The sequence below is a fragment of the Abrus precatorius genome, unplaced genomic scaffold (assembly GCF_003935025.1).
Source record: "Abrus precatorius isolate BTA unplaced genomic scaffold, Abrus_2018 Scaffold8, whole genome shotgun sequence".
NCBI lineage: Eukaryota > Viridiplantae > Streptophyta > Magnoliopsida > Fabales > Fabaceae > Abrus > Abrus precatorius.
Window position 1 is genome coordinate 25,752,666 of NW_020874428.1, and position 19,964 is coordinate 25,772,629.

At 34.1% G+C, this 19,964-nt stretch overlaps 1 protein-coding gene across 3 annotated transcripts; it reads right to left on the bottom strand.

The window, feature by feature from the left end:
• Positions 1 to 1,863: 1,863 nt before the first annotated feature.
• Positions 1,864 to 19,595, bottom strand: LOC113874228 (protein CHROMATIN REMODELING 5-like). Of its 3 annotated transcripts, none has more exons than XM_027512458.1 (31): positions 18,743 to 19,595; positions 17,448 to 18,348; positions 17,238 to 17,296; positions 16,643 to 17,080; positions 14,764 to 14,988; positions 14,482 to 14,565; positions 13,887 to 13,946; positions 13,462 to 13,565; positions 13,188 to 13,239; positions 12,212 to 12,275; positions 11,610 to 11,703; positions 11,445 to 11,532; positions 11,233 to 11,367; positions 10,879 to 11,070; positions 10,717 to 10,784; positions 10,137 to 10,230; positions 9,905 to 10,029; positions 9,745 to 9,808; positions 8,992 to 9,204; positions 7,800 to 8,042; positions 7,616 to 7,726; positions 7,339 to 7,428; positions 6,996 to 7,178; positions 6,761 to 6,841; positions 6,435 to 6,671; positions 5,359 to 5,514; positions 5,083 to 5,260; positions 4,812 to 4,993; positions 3,395 to 3,742; positions 3,222 to 3,315; positions 1,864 to 3,026 (listed from the first exon to the last, which is right to left on the bottom strand). In XM_027512458.1, the coding sequence occupies exons 2-31, from the start codon at positions 18,199 to 18,201 to the stop codon at positions 2,548 to 2,550; spliced, it is 5,295 nt and encodes a 1,764-aa protein (XP_027368259.1). In that variant the 5' UTR covers positions 18,202 to 18,348; positions 18,743 to 19,595; the 3' UTR covers positions 1,864 to 2,547. The 3 variants fall into 3 exon arrangements, with proteins under 3 accessions (XP_027368259.1, XP_027368258.1, XP_027368261.1); XM_027512457.1 differs by having other exon boundaries at positions 19,196 to 19,594; XM_027512460.1 differs by having other exon boundaries at positions 17,235 to 17,296; positions 17,487 to 18,348; positions 18,743 to 19,575.
• Between the last annotated feature and the right edge of the window lie 369 nt (positions 19,596 to 19,964).

Genomic DNA, 19,964 nt, shown 5'->3' on the forward strand with positions numbered 1-19,964 from the left:
ATTATCTAATTTAATTAAATAGAAAGAACACCTATGGAAAACAAGTTCTGGCTTGGATATGCAGGATTGGAGTGTCTATGGTCTGACTCGAAAAGATTTTGAGAATAATATTAAATTTAAATTAATTTAAATCTATTTTTATAATTTAAATTAAATTAACTATTTTAATTTTTACCTATATCTATTGTTTAAGAAAAAAAATTTAGTTAACAAATATGGGTTTAGGTTTTATGAACATCCCAAACATACTGTAATAAATCTCAGTAATTTTATTTATCTCACTTCCGTTCTCTATACTTAAAAAAAAAAAAACACCGTAATATTAACAAAAATAGAATATAAAAAAAATAAGTGTGAGTTCATTCTTTTATGACCATATTTTTCTTGAAAATCAAATTAATGCAAATTAATTTTTATTTTAAAATTCATATCTTTTCATCTCTTGCTCAACTAAACACTTATTGTAAATAACCAAACCGCACTGCTTACCTTAGACCACAATTATGATGTAATTCGGTGCACTCACGCGAATAGGGAATCTTACACAAATGCAAATCAAAAGGCACTTGAAGTTGCTTACTAGAGTACCGTACCACCTGGGAGCACAAAGCTGCTATTGAAAATAATATTTCTTTTCTTTTCTTTTCTTTTCTTTTATTTCTTTCAGTTCATTTTGGAATTAATTTCATATATCTACAAGCCTGCAAAAGAAAATTAGAGTAAAATTTAATTTTTAATATAAATGACAAAAAAAAAATTGAGACCAGAAAATGATGCTTCGTTTGGTTCATTAAAATGTCTACACATCTCAAATCTCTTAGGTGTTATGTTTGGGAGTTGAGTTTAGAAAAGAAATGGGAGAAAAAAGAAAAAATTAAGAGAGATTAACCCTTATGTGTGAGTTACTTAATTAAGAGGAAAATATTTTAAATTTTTTTTAAAATCTTTCAAAACTCTCGTAATGCTAGTTTTTTAATTTTTTTAATCTGAAAAATTTCTAAAGATTTTCTCTCATACTCTTTCACAATTAGGATTATAATTTTTTTTAAATATTAATTTTTTAACTAAGAATTTTTTTTAAAAAAATTATAAAAAATAAAAATATTAACTTTTTGAGAAAGAAAATATTTTTTTATAAAAATAAAAAATATAAATAAAAATATAAAATATAATAATATTATTTATATAATTAAACTCTTTATCACCTTCCTCTCTTAATATTAAACATCTAAACAAAAAAAAGATTTAACTTCCTTCTTTCTCTCCTCTTTTTTCTTTCAAACCCTTCCTTTCCTTTCCCTTCTCTCAATATTAAACATCTAAATAAAAAAAAAAATTAACCTCATTTTTCCTCCCTTCAAATATTTCTCTCCTATTTCAAACTCTCAAACAAAGCTTTACATTATATTCAAAGTGCCAATAGACTTTCGATTGTATCTTTCACCTTAAAAAGAAAGAAAATAAAAAATAGTACATACTCGAACATAAGTAATAACATTTATTTTAAAGCAAAGTCTAGAAACAAGTTAACCAATGATTACTTTTTTTTTTTTTAAAGCTTCAATAAATTGTGGAAAAATAATTATTTTCCTGAAGTTAAGTCAATTACAAACACATTTATCGTTATTCACAAATATAAATAAAAAATAAAGTATGCCCTAATTACAACCTAACACCTTCCATAACCACCAGGATTGCAAGTTAATTACGGGCACCAACCACAGCATCAACGGCAGAACCAAAGCATTGCATAAATTATAATCATTTTCTAAATTTCCTATAAGTCGGTCATACCAAAAGAATAAAACAAAATCCAAGAGTCAGCTATATTACTAGTTCGGACAAAGATTAATATTTAATTTTAAAATATAAAGGAAAGGGAATAATTAAAAAATCTCAAAGATGCAGGAGCAATGTTTTTGGACAATCTAGGTACCGCATTCTATGAATTTCAATCGGATCAAACTTTAAACAAATGCAAGAAAAAACTTTGGGGAAGTAGCCAAGAAATCACTTTTCATTAGCTATTCACCAATTAAATCCCTTGAACGAGCTACAAAATCTCGGAAATTATATCTATAATTACCACAAAAATCAAATACATTCCTGTCTACATCAGCTAACATACTTTATGGAGTGAGCAGTAAAGTCCAATAAAATTTGCAGAACTGACAATGTACACTTTCCTAAGTATGTCTGTAGCAAGTGAGTAAACTCTTCGCTTTTCAAGATTTTTGCTGTCACTTTGGTCGGTCATCTTCAAGGAAGGGTAGAAATCAAAAGGGAAAAGGAAACAATTGGCAAGACTAATTTTTTATCTTGCATAAGATCTTCATCGGCTTCAGCCACCTTGTCAAGGATGCAAATCCCAGTGCAGGGATATTTCTCAAATCCGCCACAAGACATCAAAATGGGATCTGCAAGATCTTATTATGGGTGGAAGGAAAAAAATCCACGGAATATACAATAGCTGAAGCTGTATAAATGCAGAGTGAGAGCCAACCTCCAACACTCTTATTACCAGCCAATCTAATCCCACCAAGATGGCTACTTTATACCTGAAGAGAAGCCTTGTCTTGAAGGAAACCCAACAGGTTGTGTCCTATAAGGTTTCTCACCAACAAAGCGTTTATCAGATGGTCCAGCACCTAGGATGCCGAGTGAGTTAGGATCAGTAATTCGGATTCCATTACTAGTTGTTCTTTGAGGTAGTGGCTGACCCTGGAAATGATCATCATTTTCTGCTCTTCTTCTTCGTTTCCATGCCTCAGATTTCCCTGTATTATTAACTGTTTCTGGAATTTGATAGGTAGTCATATTTTTTAATCCTCTTTGCCTCTCCATATGGCGCCGAAATGGGTTTCCGTTTCTGCTAAATGAAGCAGATACTGATCCATTGACGTGAGAAGGGCCAATCCCTGCCTCATCTTCTTGCTCCTGTTCAAGTTTGGAATATATTTGATGAAGCCTCTCCCCTGAAAGATGGGAGAAGGTGGAGACATATTTCCACAATCGCACAGTCATTCCTGTAAATATGCAAAGGATAAAAGAATCAATCACGTAGTAGAGAATACTAAAAGCCACAGGACCCAACACCAATTTTTACCTATCATCAAACCAGGAAATAAGAGACCAAAAACAACAAAAAAAGCTGATTAAGCAGAAACCTTTCCAAGAGGAAACCCAAACAAAATTATTCAGAATGGAAAGAAAGCACTTACTATCTTGCTTATAGGGTTCCTCTTCATGTTCCAACACAATTTGATCTATCCTTCGCCCAAGAAGTTGTAAATAGTTGCGTATTTTTGAAAGCACCTAAAGTAAGGGGGAAGTAAAAAGTGTTAACATATTTGGAAAAAAATTATACTAAATGGAAAGAAGCCAAAAGGAGTACCTTTTCCTTTGGAAGATTGGCACTAGTTGTCTGCAACCTGTGAAGACGTTTCAAAGTTTTCATTTCTTCCTCCATCACATCTTGACACCATTCCATCCATTTTACCTCCTTGAACTGCTCATATACTTCCTCATTGTCGGACATTTCACCCTCCTCCTTTACTATAGGTTCAACCTTTTGGGGTTTCTGAATCCTATCCTTTCTCATTGGGACATTAACAGAACTCATTTTTTTCTTCTTCTCCGGCCCACGCAACAGTGAGATGTTCATCATATTTTCCCTCTCTTTCTTGGCCAGCTTCCGTCCAACTTTGCTGTTGGCATTTTTTACACCAAGAACTGCAAGTTCCTGGACAAAAAGAAAAATGGAGACATGTTAAGCGACCACCAATAAAGATTGATTCAACAAAAAAAATATTGCATCTGTCAATGAATAATGAAGGGCCAAAAAAAAAAGAACTAAAAAAGCTTGGTTGGAAGCAGATCGTAAATTGGTGCGCAGGTGATCTTAACATGCACACACAAATGAGTGGGGCATTTCAAATCATCTTATCCCCCATTACCCATATCATATGTACTATTTTTAATTACTGGAATACATAATATTCGTGCTCAAAAATGGCAACAAGCACATTCCCCTTGGTAGAACACCCAATAAATTGGTAAAACATACATCTTGGAACTTGTTCAATATTGTACGAATGTAAGTCTAAATAAAATCAGAGCGCAGGACATTAGTGTGGAATTCAAAGTCCAAAAATACATAATTCATAACAATTAAAGGAAAGGGGACAAGCATGCATATGATTATATATACAATATGATAGAAAACAGGTGCAGACTGCAGAAATCTACTATTAGTTATATCATACGTATCTGTATAATAATCCTGATTCTCTATCTGATATAAGTAGAGATTACACTCAAACAAAGTAAAAAATTATACATAGAGATATGCATACCCTACGGTTTGCTAGTCAGCATTCAATCCTAGCCTGGTGCACCTTTCCCTTCCCATTCCCCACATCCTCATTCCCATTAACAAAACTCCCTTTCCCTCCTACTACGTTTTACCAGCTAAATTTTCTTTTATGCTTCAGAATAATAGCATGTGTATTAAACTCAATGCACACTACGACCTCCCTGCTAACTAGTGCGGTTCTCTTCCTCCTATTCTTTTCTTCCTTGTACGTTCCTTGGTGATTGGGGATTAAATACATGTGAATCTTTACGTACAAAACAATGTCATGAAGGTTAACGATGAAGTCTAAAAGAAGAATAGGAAGCATTTAAAAGAATTAGAAACAAAGAAAGATGATGGCAAGAAGAATAAAAGATCCCAAAGCAGATTTGTAAAACCGTACACGCAGAAGAGACAAGAACATGATGCTGAAATTAGAATTTAAGTAATTGCATACTTGCTCCAAAAGGGCATTAGCACGGTCTTTCAAATTTGGCGCTCGTGGCAAGAAAGTTTCATGGTGTTGAAGTTCTACAGGTGCAATTTTTTTTGTAAGGCCAAGTCTTTCATCCAATCTAATCTTTTCCCAATTACCAAACCCATGGTAATATACTCCAAGAAGCAATCTAGCATCATCAACTGTAAACAAGTAAAATAGAATTAGCAAAGCAACAATTAAGTCATTCAAAAGGAATGCATAATACAGACTACTAAGAGGATACACCTACTTTGATTCCACCCACAACCTTTTGACCAGTTTGAAGGTTTTAGATACGATAGAACACGGAACTGTGCAATAGGATCTTCATACCGACCAATGCGCTTCGCTAGAAGTTGAAGTTGTTGGACACGAGTAAGTAGATCATTTGCCTTCACCGGGACACCAAAAAAATCCAGCAAAGGCCCCTGGATGCAAGATTAGAGTTTAGAAGCATTTAAGCATAGAATAGGAATACAAATAGCCATTTCAACAACTGCCTCAGAGTATTCAACATTATACCAACCTTTACATCCACATTTCCAACTTCCACTGCTTCTGTACAGCCATCAATTAGAGCATTGAAAAGTTCAATCTGAGATTCAGGTGGTGCTGCCCCGACAGCACCACCAACCTCAGCAACAATTAAGTCGATTTGGTTTTCATTCCCATATTTCATAACCTGGTGAATTAATTGATGGTTAACATACAACAGCAAATTATTTAATGCTGAAGAAAACAAAAATAAAGCATACATATGACATATACACAAACAGAAAGCACAAGCTAATAAAGCTGATTACTAGAAGGAAAAGTTATACAATACTCAGGAACTGTAAATGCAATGCCATCATAATCACAGGCTATGACCCATGGGGAAGCACAACAACCAACTCTATCCAACAAAAGGAGCAAGGAGAGATCTAAGATGATGTCATAATATAGATCACACTATACTAAAGAAGAAATCAAGAACAAGTACATGCAACCAAAAACTGCATGTTATTTCTATAACGAAAACAGTAAAACACAGATGCAAGGCAAACCCATGAACTCCATTTTGAGCTTGCTCAATTCATAGTCAAACTTAGTCCGAGGGTATCACGCATGCAAACATGTCCATTTGAGTTTAATATAAATCTTGAATAAAATGAAAAGTAAATATTAATTGCCTCAGAGTTATGTATATGTAAAACATAAATTATAAGTTTACATCAAATTGAATATTAGTAACCAAAACAACAAACACAGGTTTGAAATTCAGTACCACCTCAAGCTCATCTTAAATTATTTAGAATATGAAGATTAAACTATTGATTCTCTGCTGCACACCCACACCCAGGCGTCCTACTTCAAATTTAGAAGCATTACAACACAAATGTCTAAAGCTAAAATGCTGAACCCACAGCATCTCATTAGCTACTTTTTTCAGAATAGTAGGGAGAAAATAGCATGAGAATGATTGGATGAAGATTATCAACAACATAACATACTAATTTCGCAAAAGCATAGACAGTCTCCAATCTTAAAAAGATAACAAGAGCAATAGTTTTTGTTTATAGGAAGATAACATTGTATTTGCCAGAAGTAATAGAATCTTACAGAACGAGAAAAACGGAGTGCATCTCTTTTAGATATATTTCCATATGACCAATTTCTCACTTGGACAGATGCTCCCTCAATCATTGGTGCTGCAGGAACTGAATACTCTGCTTTACGGCGTTTCTGAACTCGCTCAGGTGGTTCAGGTTCCTTCTTTTTTCTTTTACTGCTTCTTTCAGTTGGATCAGCCTCTGCATAGCTTTTAATATTTCTTGCAGATCGCGGAGCAAGAGCTTCCTAAAAAAAACATTACACAGACAAATTCTTGAAAACACAACATTAGAGAAAAATTTTACTAATATATCCATATAAGTATGGGATTAAACCTCTGCTTGGAATACTGCATCAGGCTTTATCCAACGACTCCAGAAACTTCCATCATCTTCATCATTACAGAAATTGGCAACCTGTAATTTAAAAATTAAAAAAGAGAAGTCAGCAATTCCTCATCCTATCCAAATCTATCTTTTCCCCAACCTGAAATAAAAGTGAACTTACTAAAACAATTCAAAATTATAAAAATATAACCAACAGATTCATGGTATTGTCCACATATCTTACCTTGAAGGCACTTAACAACTCATTTCCTTGTTCCCCGTCAGCTTCTTTTTCTTCAACCTTCTCAGCTCTTTCAAGAATCTCATCAATATCCATACTTAAGAGTCGTTTCTTACTTTCTTCATCATTTCTTTCTTCCTTAAAAAGCTCCTCTGCTCCAAATCGTAAGATTGCAGACAGCTCATTCTGTCATTTCAAAAGCAAAAGCTTGATACAGTAATTGTGCAATTAAAAAAAAAAAGACAATATCACTCTTAACAGTTTCAGTTTTTTAGTATCAACAAAGACAAAATATAGTATGATGGAAGCAAGCTAATGATAGTATGGTTTTCACAAATGTCCTTACTTTGTCAAAATAACTTCCTCCTTTTTTGGCTTCTTTCTTCTCCAGTCTACCCTCTGCATTGAGTTTTTGAATCACCAAATGGTCCAGAACCTGCAGAACACATTTGCATGAAAAATGACACAATTATTGACCTCAAGGCATGTCAAAGAGCAATGGAATGTATCTTCTAGACACACATACATATAAAAGATTTTTAGAAAAAAGGTAGGATACTGAAGTTAGAATAAAAGAAATGAAACAAAAACAGCCACTGGATATCCAATTGTGATTAACATACCATCTTCTTCTTAGCACGTTCCAAAATATCTTCCTCAACACTTTTGCTCATCACAAATCTATATATATTAACAACTTCCTGCTGTCCAATTCTATGAGCTCTACTCATTGCCTAAAAAAACATAGAAGTAAGAATAAGTACATAATATTTGGTTGATTAATAATAAAATCAAACCGCTGAATACCTGCAGGTCATTTTGAGGATTCCAATCAGAATCAAAAATTATGACAGTGTCTGCTGTGGCAAGGTTAATACCCAAACCACCTGCTCGTGTTGATAGAAGGAAGCAAAAATCATCACTGCCAGGTGCATTGAAATGATCCATTGCCTGCTGTCGCAACTCAGCTTTTGTACTTCCATCAAGCCTTTGAAATTGAAACCCTCGAAGAGACATATATTCTCCCAGTATATCCAACATCCTGACCATCTGCATCAGAGAGCATATTACATTTTTAAGGCATACTTATGATCTTTGTATGAGAATTAAATCCTGAATCAATAATGAGAGATTTAAGACCTCAAAGAGATCAGTAATACATCAAAAATATTTTAGTAAGCAGTAGGGTTCTCCTATGCAATTGAAAAGCAATGTTGCTCAAATGATTTCCCTTCTTGTTTTTTATTTCTTGTAAGGAATTAATAGTAGTTTTGGTAGGGTTTTCCTCTCTACGCATACATCAATCTTCATCACACTAAAATATGTACATTGTTAAAACGAAAAGAAAGTACCAAATTACATGATCAGGCCCAGCCTGACCATTTGTGACGTGACTGATGATTAGTGATTAGGATGGTTCAACAAAATTTGTTATTAGTCTTTAATAGTTTTTGTTTTTGGGAGGAGGGGTGGGGGGCAATGTTGAAAATCGAAATATGTTCAAGTATTAGCCCTAAACTCACACTTAGTGTAAAGCATGAGACAAAAACACCATCTTCAAGACTTTAATTACAAAATAAAAAATTGATGATATTCATAATCTCAAACACATTGCCAAACAAAAGTCTACCAGGCAGCATACAACCTGGTCAAGGTAGCTATAGTAAAAGTTCAAGAATCGGTTCACATGAAAAGAAAAACAGTCAGATAGACACAACAAATCACTCAACTGTCATCCATATAACCTACGCACATAAACAATGTTCATCAAAGTAAACTGGTAAAAAAAACATTTTTAAACTATTGCAACTGAACAAAAAGTAGGCTGTAATAGTTTACAAGCCCAAAGTAACCCAGAATAGAAAAATGTGCAACATCAACTCATAACAAGAAACTAAATTAATTAAGTAAGCTGAAATATTGTTGAGCCAAAAGCTTCCAATAGCATAGTTATCAATAAACATATATAGTAAACCAAATTTAATTTTCAACCACAAACCTGAGAGAAAATCAAGACACGATGCTTGGTTTGATGCAATCTAACAAGCAGTTTATCAAGTATGACAAGCTTCCCACTGCTAAAGACAATTCTCTCTAGTTTACTGTTGTCACTACTTCCTGAGTCTCCACCATAGCCATGGTCAGCACTTTCAAACAAGAAGGGATGGTTGCAGCACTTCTTCAGTTCCACCACAATATTTAGAAGAGAAACCTGAAATTTAGCAGAAATATCAGTGATGAACCTTTAAAGAAATGGATTAGAAATATACATACATTATGGAATCAAACTTCCCAAAATTTTCAGTCCAGCCAACAAAGAACAGATACGACATTTCCTGCTAATTTCTCTTCTCTCTAATTGAATATTATCACAATATAAAAAAAACAAACTCCACAAAAGCTTCTTGACACGCATGTAAATCAACCTTTATATTTTAATTTTCATTTAAAAAGAATTATCAAATTAAGTAATCCGCACTAACTCTACCACTTATGACAATCAGCCAAGTTCACATGGTGCAAAGAAATCACATATCCAAGCCAAGTACTGGAATAATAATAATAATAAAAAAAAAACTCAATATTTATAAGCAGGACATCATATGCAAAATAAAAATAAAAATTGAGATTATACAATAGAGGACAAGCATTAGCATTTAATGTTTAAGTAATCATCATCATGAAGAAAGCACATATGATTTATGAACATTATCAATAAATGATTGTCAGAAACACAGGATAGAGATGTAACCTGATTCCCTCGAACTCCTTTGTTCAAATTGTGGAAATTACGTTCCAAAATCCACTTATAATACCTACAAGAAAAAAAAGCAACTGGAAATTAGAAAGTGAAGGTACAAGAATAGCATTTTTCCCAAAGAAAAATTTCCCAGAACTAAAATTGCACTTACTGTTTCTGAAGTGGAGACATTTCAACCCTAAGAATACGCTCAATTTTGGGGGGTAATGATTTCTCCACATCTTTGATAACTCTTCGTAGTATGTGGGGCCTCAATTCCATGTGAAGATTTGCAAGCTAACATAAAATAATATGTGCACATCAAATTACAGTTCGGCAAAAGCCAAAACAAAGGAAAATCAAGTGGAAGGGAGGAAGTAATGGGTACCAATGACAACTTATACCTCATTCTCATTAAAAGAGCTCAGATTCTTATAGTTTTGAACAAAATCATCTTTGCTTCTGAACTTGTCATGATCAAGGAAGTGGAGCAAAGCCCTACACAACAAGAGAGGGAATGGAGATTGTTAAACAAACCAACAAAAACAAAAAAAAACAGATAACATAAGCATAACCTAATTAGAAATGAATTTAGTGGACATATAATAAACCACCAATCAAGAGGGTTGCATAAAAAACTATGTATGTGTGAACATGTGTGAAAATGCATATTTTTTATACAGTAATGAAAATGCAGATAGTAACAAGCAAGTAGAAGCACTCTTGAGGGGTACGACTGGTGGAGGGATGTCATGTTGTAAGGTGCTTCAAATGGTAAATATAAATGATATACAAAAAATACAAAAGTTACTTGGTCACGCATCAAGCAGTTAAGTATATGCATTTTCAGTAACAACTTAAACAAAGGATGAGGAATCTTAAGTAATCAGCATTCATTGATACTTGTCCATACAACAATATTAAGAAATCTAACATATCCACAAAAAATGCAAGTCCAATGTGAAAGGAAAATGTTGATTATACCACAGCTCTTCAACACTGTTCTGCAGAGGAGTTCCAGTGATTAGCAACTTGTTCTTGGTGCTAAATTCCTTAAAGATTATTGCAAAAACAAGCCATCAATAAAAATGGCTAATTTTGATATCATAAATTGTTCAAAAATAAATTAAGAGAAATGTTACATACTGAAAGCGTTGTATACAGCTGTGCCTCACTATTTTTTAGCCTATGAGCCTCATCCACCATCAAATAATTCCATTTGATCTTCGAGAGAACAGCCTTATCTTTCAGAACTACTTCATATGTAGTCAACAGTGCATTGAATTTTATTGGCTTTCCAGGCTTTTTATCATTATAAAATTCATACTGTTGACAAACCTGCCACAAAATGAAAAACCCAAAAACCATATGTAAAAGAGAAAAATAAAATAAAAATACATATTGCATAATAAAAATAAAAGTTGCTGAAATATGTTATGTATCTTACAAATTTTACAACTTCATTCTCATATAAACCAAAAAACTCAAAATATGTCTCACCTCTCGACTTGCTCGTGTACCAACGTATATGATGATATTCATATCAGGAAGCCACTTCCTGAATTCTTTGGCCCAGTTTGATAAAGTGGACAGAGGAACAACCACAAGAAAAGGACCATGGATTTGCTGGGCATTCTGGATAAGAAACAAAAATCCATAAATTTAATTCATTGCAAGGGCATTTGTAATTTAAAAGAGGAATCATACTGTACCTGTAGAAAACCGAGCATCGATACTGATTGAACAGTTTTTCCAAGACCCATTTCATCAGCTAAAATTACATTTGTATCATTTCTCCAACTGCAAAATGCAATAGACAAAGAATTAGAACACCAAAAAAGAAAACATAATCAATACATATATGCATGAATGCATACCTGTTAACAAGAAAATTGAGACCCTCAAGTTGATAGTCACGCAGCTTTCCACCCTTCAACCATTCAGGTTGTTCCTCAAGCTTCCGCAAACTTGCTAAAGTTCACAACCGCAGATTAAAATCACATTTGACAAATATAATAATATCATAGGATATTTTGTACATGAAACTAGAATATTCTTCATATTGTACCATCCTATTCCTATGTTTAATAGAGAACACATGCTATTGAAAGAATGACCCTACTTAGAAATAGAATAAAGTAAATCAGGATCAAGAAGTCCCTCATGATACGAACAAAACAGGGGTGGATTGCTGATACAGTACACAAAATTATTTTCAGGTTTAGTCTTCAAATCCAGGCAGAGATGAAAAAGAGGCTATGCAGTGATACAGCACAACTGGTAAGCCTGTTCCAAATAGTGCAGGTCTTTTCTTTATAATTTAACCCAACAACTTAGAAGATACAATGTAGATGAAAGACAATTGCATAAACATTACCACACCAACAACCATGTCAAGTGAATACACACTGTGTGCCTATGTTCTTTGTTTTATTAAAAAAAAGAGTATCGCCATACACAGCCCTGGGAATCTACCAACCTTTGCTCTTCTTACGCTGGGAATCTACCATCTTTCCTTGAACTGACATAGCAGCCTCACGAGCCTGTTCAAATACGGCAGATCAAAAAGTTCACTGTAAGATAATATATATAACTGAATTATCATATATAAATCTTCCCTACATGCATGTGTTGCACACCACAGATAAACATAAATACAACAACCACCAAGATAAGTCCTGGTGGGTTTAAATGTAAAAGTTCTAGAACTACTCTCACACAAGCATACACAACACCAGGAATTTAATTTCATTGAAGGCAGAAATACAAGAGACAAATTCACATTGGAAGGGAACAGTAAAAGAAAAATACAACATAAAAGAACATAAAGATCTAGTGATCAGAAATCAAAGGCAAAAAAGAAGTGTCCATCACATGGAACAAACGGAACATCTGCATTGAGTGTTCAATACAAGGAAGCATGGACACTCAAACAAAACCATTAGTTATCCAGTGGCATATTTATCAAGAGTGAACCCTGTATTACTAAAGTTCATTATTTTCAACACGTCCAGACAAAGAAACAGTGTATCTGAGCTCAGTGAAGTTTCAGTTCTACAACATAGAAAAAACAGAAAAGCAAACAGTCAAATCAAAAATCCAAAGCATGAAAAACAATCTGGAATTAAAACTTCTGTCATAGGAGATGACTCCTAGATCATCTGTTTATTCAGTTAGTTTATCCCTGCCATGTAGTATTCTTATTTTTTTGAAATCATCATGTCCTAATATCCACTTAGCATATAAATATTCAGAAAATAATTGTGCTTCTTATGTTCAACAATAAATCTCTCTCTTTTATCCAAGTTAATTTGCACAAGCTCCAATACATGTCAGCCAAATATTTGGATACTAACTTGCATAACAAGATTGACTATAATACAAACCAGTCAAACAATGAACTTCCAAAACCAAAACCATAATGAGAATAAATAAATAGTGTGAAGCAGACCTACCTTATACTCATCGATAGCATGTTGAGCAAAAGCAATATCAATGTCCTTTTCCCTAGAACATTAAGAATGACAATAACAAAGTATCAGTAAAACAGCAAAGACATCTAGTAACTGAAAAGTAACGATGTACTTACTAAATAAGGATCTAAAAGTTTAAAACACAGAGCATGCCAATGTATAGATATCAACCCATCCTCATTTCAACCATGAAGAATATTGATGCATAGAAAATAACAAAAAACTAAATCATTACTAAATTTTGAGAGTACTGTACCAAGTTGCCTCAGCATAAGATAGTCCTTGCCACTTGACCAAGTATTCTGGAATAACATTTCCAGAATTATCTTTGCTGATCCTATCTGCTATTATTCTTTCCACCTGAAAATGCCAAAAACAATACAATTAGGATAGAGTTTCGCCAGGTTTATTAGAGCTTAAAAGCTATTTAAATTAAAGCCAAACATGAGAGCTTGAAATTTAAAGTTAACGTTGTTCAGTAATTCTATAATTTTTTAAGTTTAAAAGTTCTTTTAAGTTGAAACTTCTTGAATAATGTGTTTTTGGGTCTTGGTGAAGTAAAGAAATAAAAGAAGTAGAAGCCAAAAATAAGCTGGGCCAAACACTGCCTAGGAATACAATAGATAACACGAAAAAGGAATGACAAAAGTAATGAAAATATTGAAATGCAGGAAAGCAAACCTGACTATTTTGTTTGATAATATCTAAATCCATCTCCTTACTAACATCATTGACCTCAATCTGCATACAGGAACAAGAAATGATTAAAAAGTAAACAAAAAATATTAAGATATCATGAAAAATTAATTACTACTAAATGAAAATTATCATAGTATGACAGTGATGTGTAACATTCTTGGGAAAGAAGTATTGCAAACTTCCAAACAACAAATAATTAAGTATAATTTCAAACTAAAGAGGAGGCATCAATAAAAGAACTATTCCTATCATGATGCAGGTACATAATAGGAGAAAGAAAAAAAGTAAAAAAAATTAAAACAATGGGTCACTCTGCAAAATGTATAGCCCAATAAATTAGACCTTACTCTAAGGTGACCACAGTAGAAAGCCTAACAAATGGCATCATAAAAACCAAAACTAGGTTAGGCAATTGCTTCTCAGAACCAAACTTCTAACAACAAGTGGACTGAAATGATAAACTGTTTCCTCCAAATAAATTCAGCAAAAATGTCTGCAAATTTATAGTCTTCAGACCTATTAAATGAACCAGAGCATCTAAAAGAAAGTCTTTGATTAGCTTAAGTCAAATATTTACCTCCTCTCTTGAGATTGTCCTCCGATACTTGATGTCCTCCATTATTTTCTTCGTATAATTCAAAACCTTCTTAAAACCACTAAGCTGCAATCTCAAATAGAAAGAATGTATTAAACTTTGGCCAGAATGAGATAAAGAAAAATATTAAAAAAAATGAAGATTAAAACAAAAATACAATGGGAAGCGAGATTATTATAATAAAAAAATAGAGACAGACAGATAGCCAATAGTAACAGTATCACTCTGATTTATGCACAATAAACAACAAAATGAATATCTTACATTTTGCAGCTCAGCGAAAGACTTCCACTGACAGTGCAAATGTGACTGCCCTTTCCATTTTATCAAAAATTCCATCTCATTCCAATCAAATACCGAATCAAACAAGTGACTCATTAAAACAGGCTCTGTTGATCTATTATTCCTTTGAGCATCTTCAGCCATGCCCTTTGGCTGATGCCAGAGCACCTTTTCAATGGAGTCACCATCTTCCTCTTCAATTTCTTCCTGAAGAACATTGAAAAGAATCACATCAGTATAAATAAATCAAAATTATACATTAAGTAAATAGAAGGTATCATCCATAGCAAAATTACTAAGTAATGTTCCATACTACCACCAGCAAGCCACTCCCATTCCATATAGATAAAAATTATAAAACCTTAGCTCAGGATCCAAAATCATCATTGCTAGATAGAAATGCCGATCCCTAGATAGATATGATAAACAAGATTTAAAGAAGGCAACTACAAAAAGGTAACATATCTCCACTCCATACACTATAAATTCTATGTCCTTCCAGAGAGTGTGGGTAAATCTCAAACATGAAAACTAATGCTATTGAAATTACTCTCTTGCCTCTTCAGCATAAACTCCATCAAGCAATCAACAAACAGCATAACTGAGATCTCTCAACCACCACATCCAAAAAAAAAAAGAAATAAATGGCACAAATTACAAACATACGCTGATAGTCTTTCAACATCCAAGTGACCATATAACACTCAATCAAAACAAAATATTCAAATTCATATTTCATAAGCCTTCTCAAGATAACGTTCATTCTCTGATCAATCAAAGACAATACACACAGGATAAACCTCCATCCTTAAAACTTCTCAATCTTCTGTATGTCAATTAAAAACAAGCTTGTAGTGGATTTGTTCCAATGCTCCTTAGTAAACTACTCTAAAAATTTAATAATCCTATCTCGACTTGTGCAAAATATTTCATGATAAATGCACCCATTCATCTAACAGTAATGAAAATAAAAAGAAACAGCAAGATAGTAGATAACTCAATCATTAGTTCACCACAATGTCATTCCATTTTTAAATTTCTTTCCCATCAAATTGAAATCAATACGGAGGAATAGAAAATACATTTTTTTCAAACTCTAAGTGTATTTAATCAGAACTTCAATTCCTTCCAAAATATATTAATCTGAACCCCATATCCTGTAATCCCACATTCACCAATCCCAAAAAGAGAGAAAACAAACATCTCAGGATGGCCAAGCAGGTGATCAGTAGTTATAAATACAAAAAATTATTGGGCCAATTTTTTAGTAGTTGTTGATGTGCCGTAAATCCTAATTCAGAATAGTTTTAGCTGGTTAAGCTTAAAAACGTAATGGTAATAAGTAGGAGAAAATTCCTGGGGATTCACAGTCTATGCAGCCCATCCATGCATTTAGTTGGAGTTGTACACTTGCCACTTTAGGGGTGTCTCTCTACAGTGCAACTTAATTTCATATAGGATTGTGTTTTTGGCTCCTGTATAGTCTATTGAGATTTACCAATGGTTGTATCAATGATGTTGTCTTTCCTTCTTCCTAATGAAATCTTTCTTCTGTCATCAAATATATGTAAAAATTATCCTCCTCAAATAAAACCACAGCATCCTCATAATATACTACCAAAGTTTTTTACCCAAAAAAAAAAAATATCTATCATCAGTACTCATTTGCTACACAACGGAAAACAGCCTTTGTATACCATCTTATTTGACAGTGACATGATGATTTGTCTTACAATGAGAGAATCACCACTTAACATTTAAATATTTTAGATAGATAAACCCAAAAAACATTTAAAAAGTAGAAACACCCAGAGAGATAGCAGGCAGAAACTGTGCTCAGAAAGTGTGATGAAGGCTGTACCTTTTGGGACTTCTTCTTCTTCCCTTCATCAGCTTCTTCACTTTCTTCACTCTCAACATATGATACCTTCCTAACTGTCCTACTAGAAGTGCGAACCTCACTGTTCCGCGTAGAAAAACAAGAGACAGTGGAAGAGCGACTATTATTCTTGCGGACATGAACACTGCGCTTTTTTGTTCTTTTGAAATCCTCATCACTATCACTGTCAGAATCCTCTGTTGTTGACTCGTTGTCTTCAAAAGAAGATCTACCTCTTCTTTGTCGACCAGATGGAGCATACACTTGGCGATCTCTGGTAGATTTTATGCTTTGTCCCACCTTACCCCGTTGCCTTCCCTTAGGTTTTTTAGCATAGAAAGATTCATCATCATCTGAGACAGCTGTATTTTCATCACTATCATCATCTTCATCTGATCCTTCACCTTCCCAATCTTTGTTCTGGAAAAAACCAATGCATATTAACTTCAAAACTATCAGCAAAGCAAAATTTGACCTCTGATGAATATATACAAGCCCTTACTAGATAAAAGACCATTGTTGCAAATGATATAGAAGTAACAAAACTCAATAACTACAAAAACCACAAATAAACAACCTTGTTTCCAGCATGACCACTTGTGGTGGGTTCAAAGTCTGCATCATCTGGATCATCTTCTGCAAGATATCAAAAATGCATCACAAGAATTCAACATCAGTAAAACTAGGTAACAAGGACTATGCATTAGCTAATTTAAAAGTAGTACTCCACTACTCCAAACTTAAGAAATAATCTCCATATAAAGATTAAAGACAATGTTTAACATACCATCTGCTTCATCCTCTTCTTCATAATCAGCATCATCACCATCATCCTCATCATTATCATCATCATCATCATCACCATTATCTACAGCATCATCTGAAAACCTCGAACTCCTATGCACAGTTCTATTCTCAATGGTTGACATTCGTTGAGGCCATGAATTTGATCCAGTGGGCTTATTGATCCCCCTGTAATGCATTGAATCACTCTGCTCTTCCCCATCTTGCTCATAATACTCATCAGACAACATCTCCTCAGCAGGAACATCAGAATGAGCTCTTGGACCTTTTCCTGCATCTTTCTGTCTGTCATCATCATCTGAGTCAAATTTTTCAGCCCTTCCATCCAATGAATTATCTTCAGACCCATCTGCATTTTTATAATCTGATCCACTTTTCGATTCCTGCCCAGATTCAGAGCCATTTTGAGGGCACATTGGTCGGCAGTCCTTCCAAAATGTTGAACCCCACCTTCCAACCATAGCAGTTTTACTACCAGTAGTCTGTAAGTTTGCTTCTTTTAAATCATCTCCATCATCGGCTGTTGCCTCAGTTTGCAGTCTACTGGCACCATCTGGTTCACCATCACTCTCATACTGTGCCTCCATGTTCATATCAAATTCTTTCTCGCTAGAAGTTGCATCAGTACATTCATTACCCATTGATCTACGGACTCCATTAGCATTCTGTCCTTGTCCTTTATCTTCCATGACACCATGAGAGACTGTATCATTTAAGAAGTTCCTAAAGAAAGCCATCCCGTAATGTATGACTAACTAACAATTATCTGTAGTTCTGTACTTCAATCTACTCGTTGCAAGTGAGATTAATCATGATAAAAATAAATTTAAAAAAAGGTGACATATATCACTTGGTCCTTCAGTTATCTTCTGTCTCCATAAAACCTGAACAACAAGGAGTGGTATACTGTCAGTAGGATCCTGAATTATGCTTAGACCAAGTAATTGATCACACGTTGATAATGTAAATATACTATTGAACAATGCTAGTTAAATTAAATAACAAAATCGAAAACAAATATCACAACCCTTCATCAAGTTAAAAAGGACAAATATTAAAAAATCACCAAACATGCTTAAGCTCTTAGTAGTCAACTTAGCAGGTTCAACCATCAGTGACCCCATGGAATTACAATTCTTTACAAACCACTGGTTATTAAGGGACTTAAAATTCCCTTGCTATTTATTTAAACACGTTTTCTAGCAACCAAGTAATTGGCAAGTTGAAATGAAATTAAAGGAGAGGGGGGTTCAGGCTGAATTCAAGAAGAACTTGTACCAGGTAAGGCAAATTCGATTTTAACTTCAAATTCTAGGTTAAAAACATTCCTATCTCCGTTAAACTAAGTTAACGAACGAACTGCATTGATCAACGAGTTCAGGCACTGCTTGAAACGAGTGTCCAGTTTAACGGTCAAAACTGAATTCCATTAAAACCCATATTTCGCCAAACCCGAATTTCAACAACGTGCACAGCACACAATCATCAACACCGAATCAAAATAAGTTAATCTCCCAAAAGCAATGGCAAAATCGAATCGAAACGGGGAAAGCAACGGATCAACAAGCAAACTCAATGAAGCTCGACACTAAAACCCCTAAGGCTTGAAGAACGCGACCTCTCAAACAAAAAAAACGACCTAAATCCGAAATCGGAACCCTAATTCCGAAACCGAATAACTACAGAATGAGCGAATCCATGCGGCGACGATGCAATAGCAAGCGACCTCACCTTTCTACCTAAAGAAAGCGAAACAGAGTTCAGCCAATTTGGTTCGAATGGAATGAACCGCAACGACCAACGGTGCGTAGATTAATAATCGTGCACACTCCTCCTCCGACAAGGACTCGCCGGTAACAGAATCGCCGGCGACGAATATCAAAACGAATAAAAAAAGGACACAATAATCGGTTGCTCTTGAAGATATATCGTTATAGCGAGATTTGAATGATGAAGCGGCTGCGGAGAGATTCGCCGGGTGCGGCGGCGGCGGCGGCGGCGGCGAGGAGTGGTAACTTCCGATTTAGAGAGTAAAACGACGCAGGGATTGGATTAAACGACGACGATGTGCAGATGAAAAGGGAAGAGAGAGAAAGAAAGTCTTTTCTGTTGCCCTTTTTTTTTCTCTAGAGAGAGACACACGGGAAAAAATATATATTAATAATAATCAGAGGATTTTTTTTTATTTTATTTTTTCATTTGGAGAAACGTTTTTACTAAACTCTTTTGTTTCTCTTTTTAATTTCCGCGGCCTCATGACATTCGCTTGAGTATAGCCATTAGCCAACGAGATTAGTCCACGGATCAAGGAAGTTGCACAGTGATCGAATGGAACGGTTGCGGTAAATCAACATTTTGTTATTTATGTTTAATTTAAAATATATATATATATATATATATACACTTTAATTCATGTTAAATCTTATTTTTTTAACTATTTAAATTCAGTTTTGATTTTTAAAATTATTTAAATAATTATAATATAATATTTATTAATTCA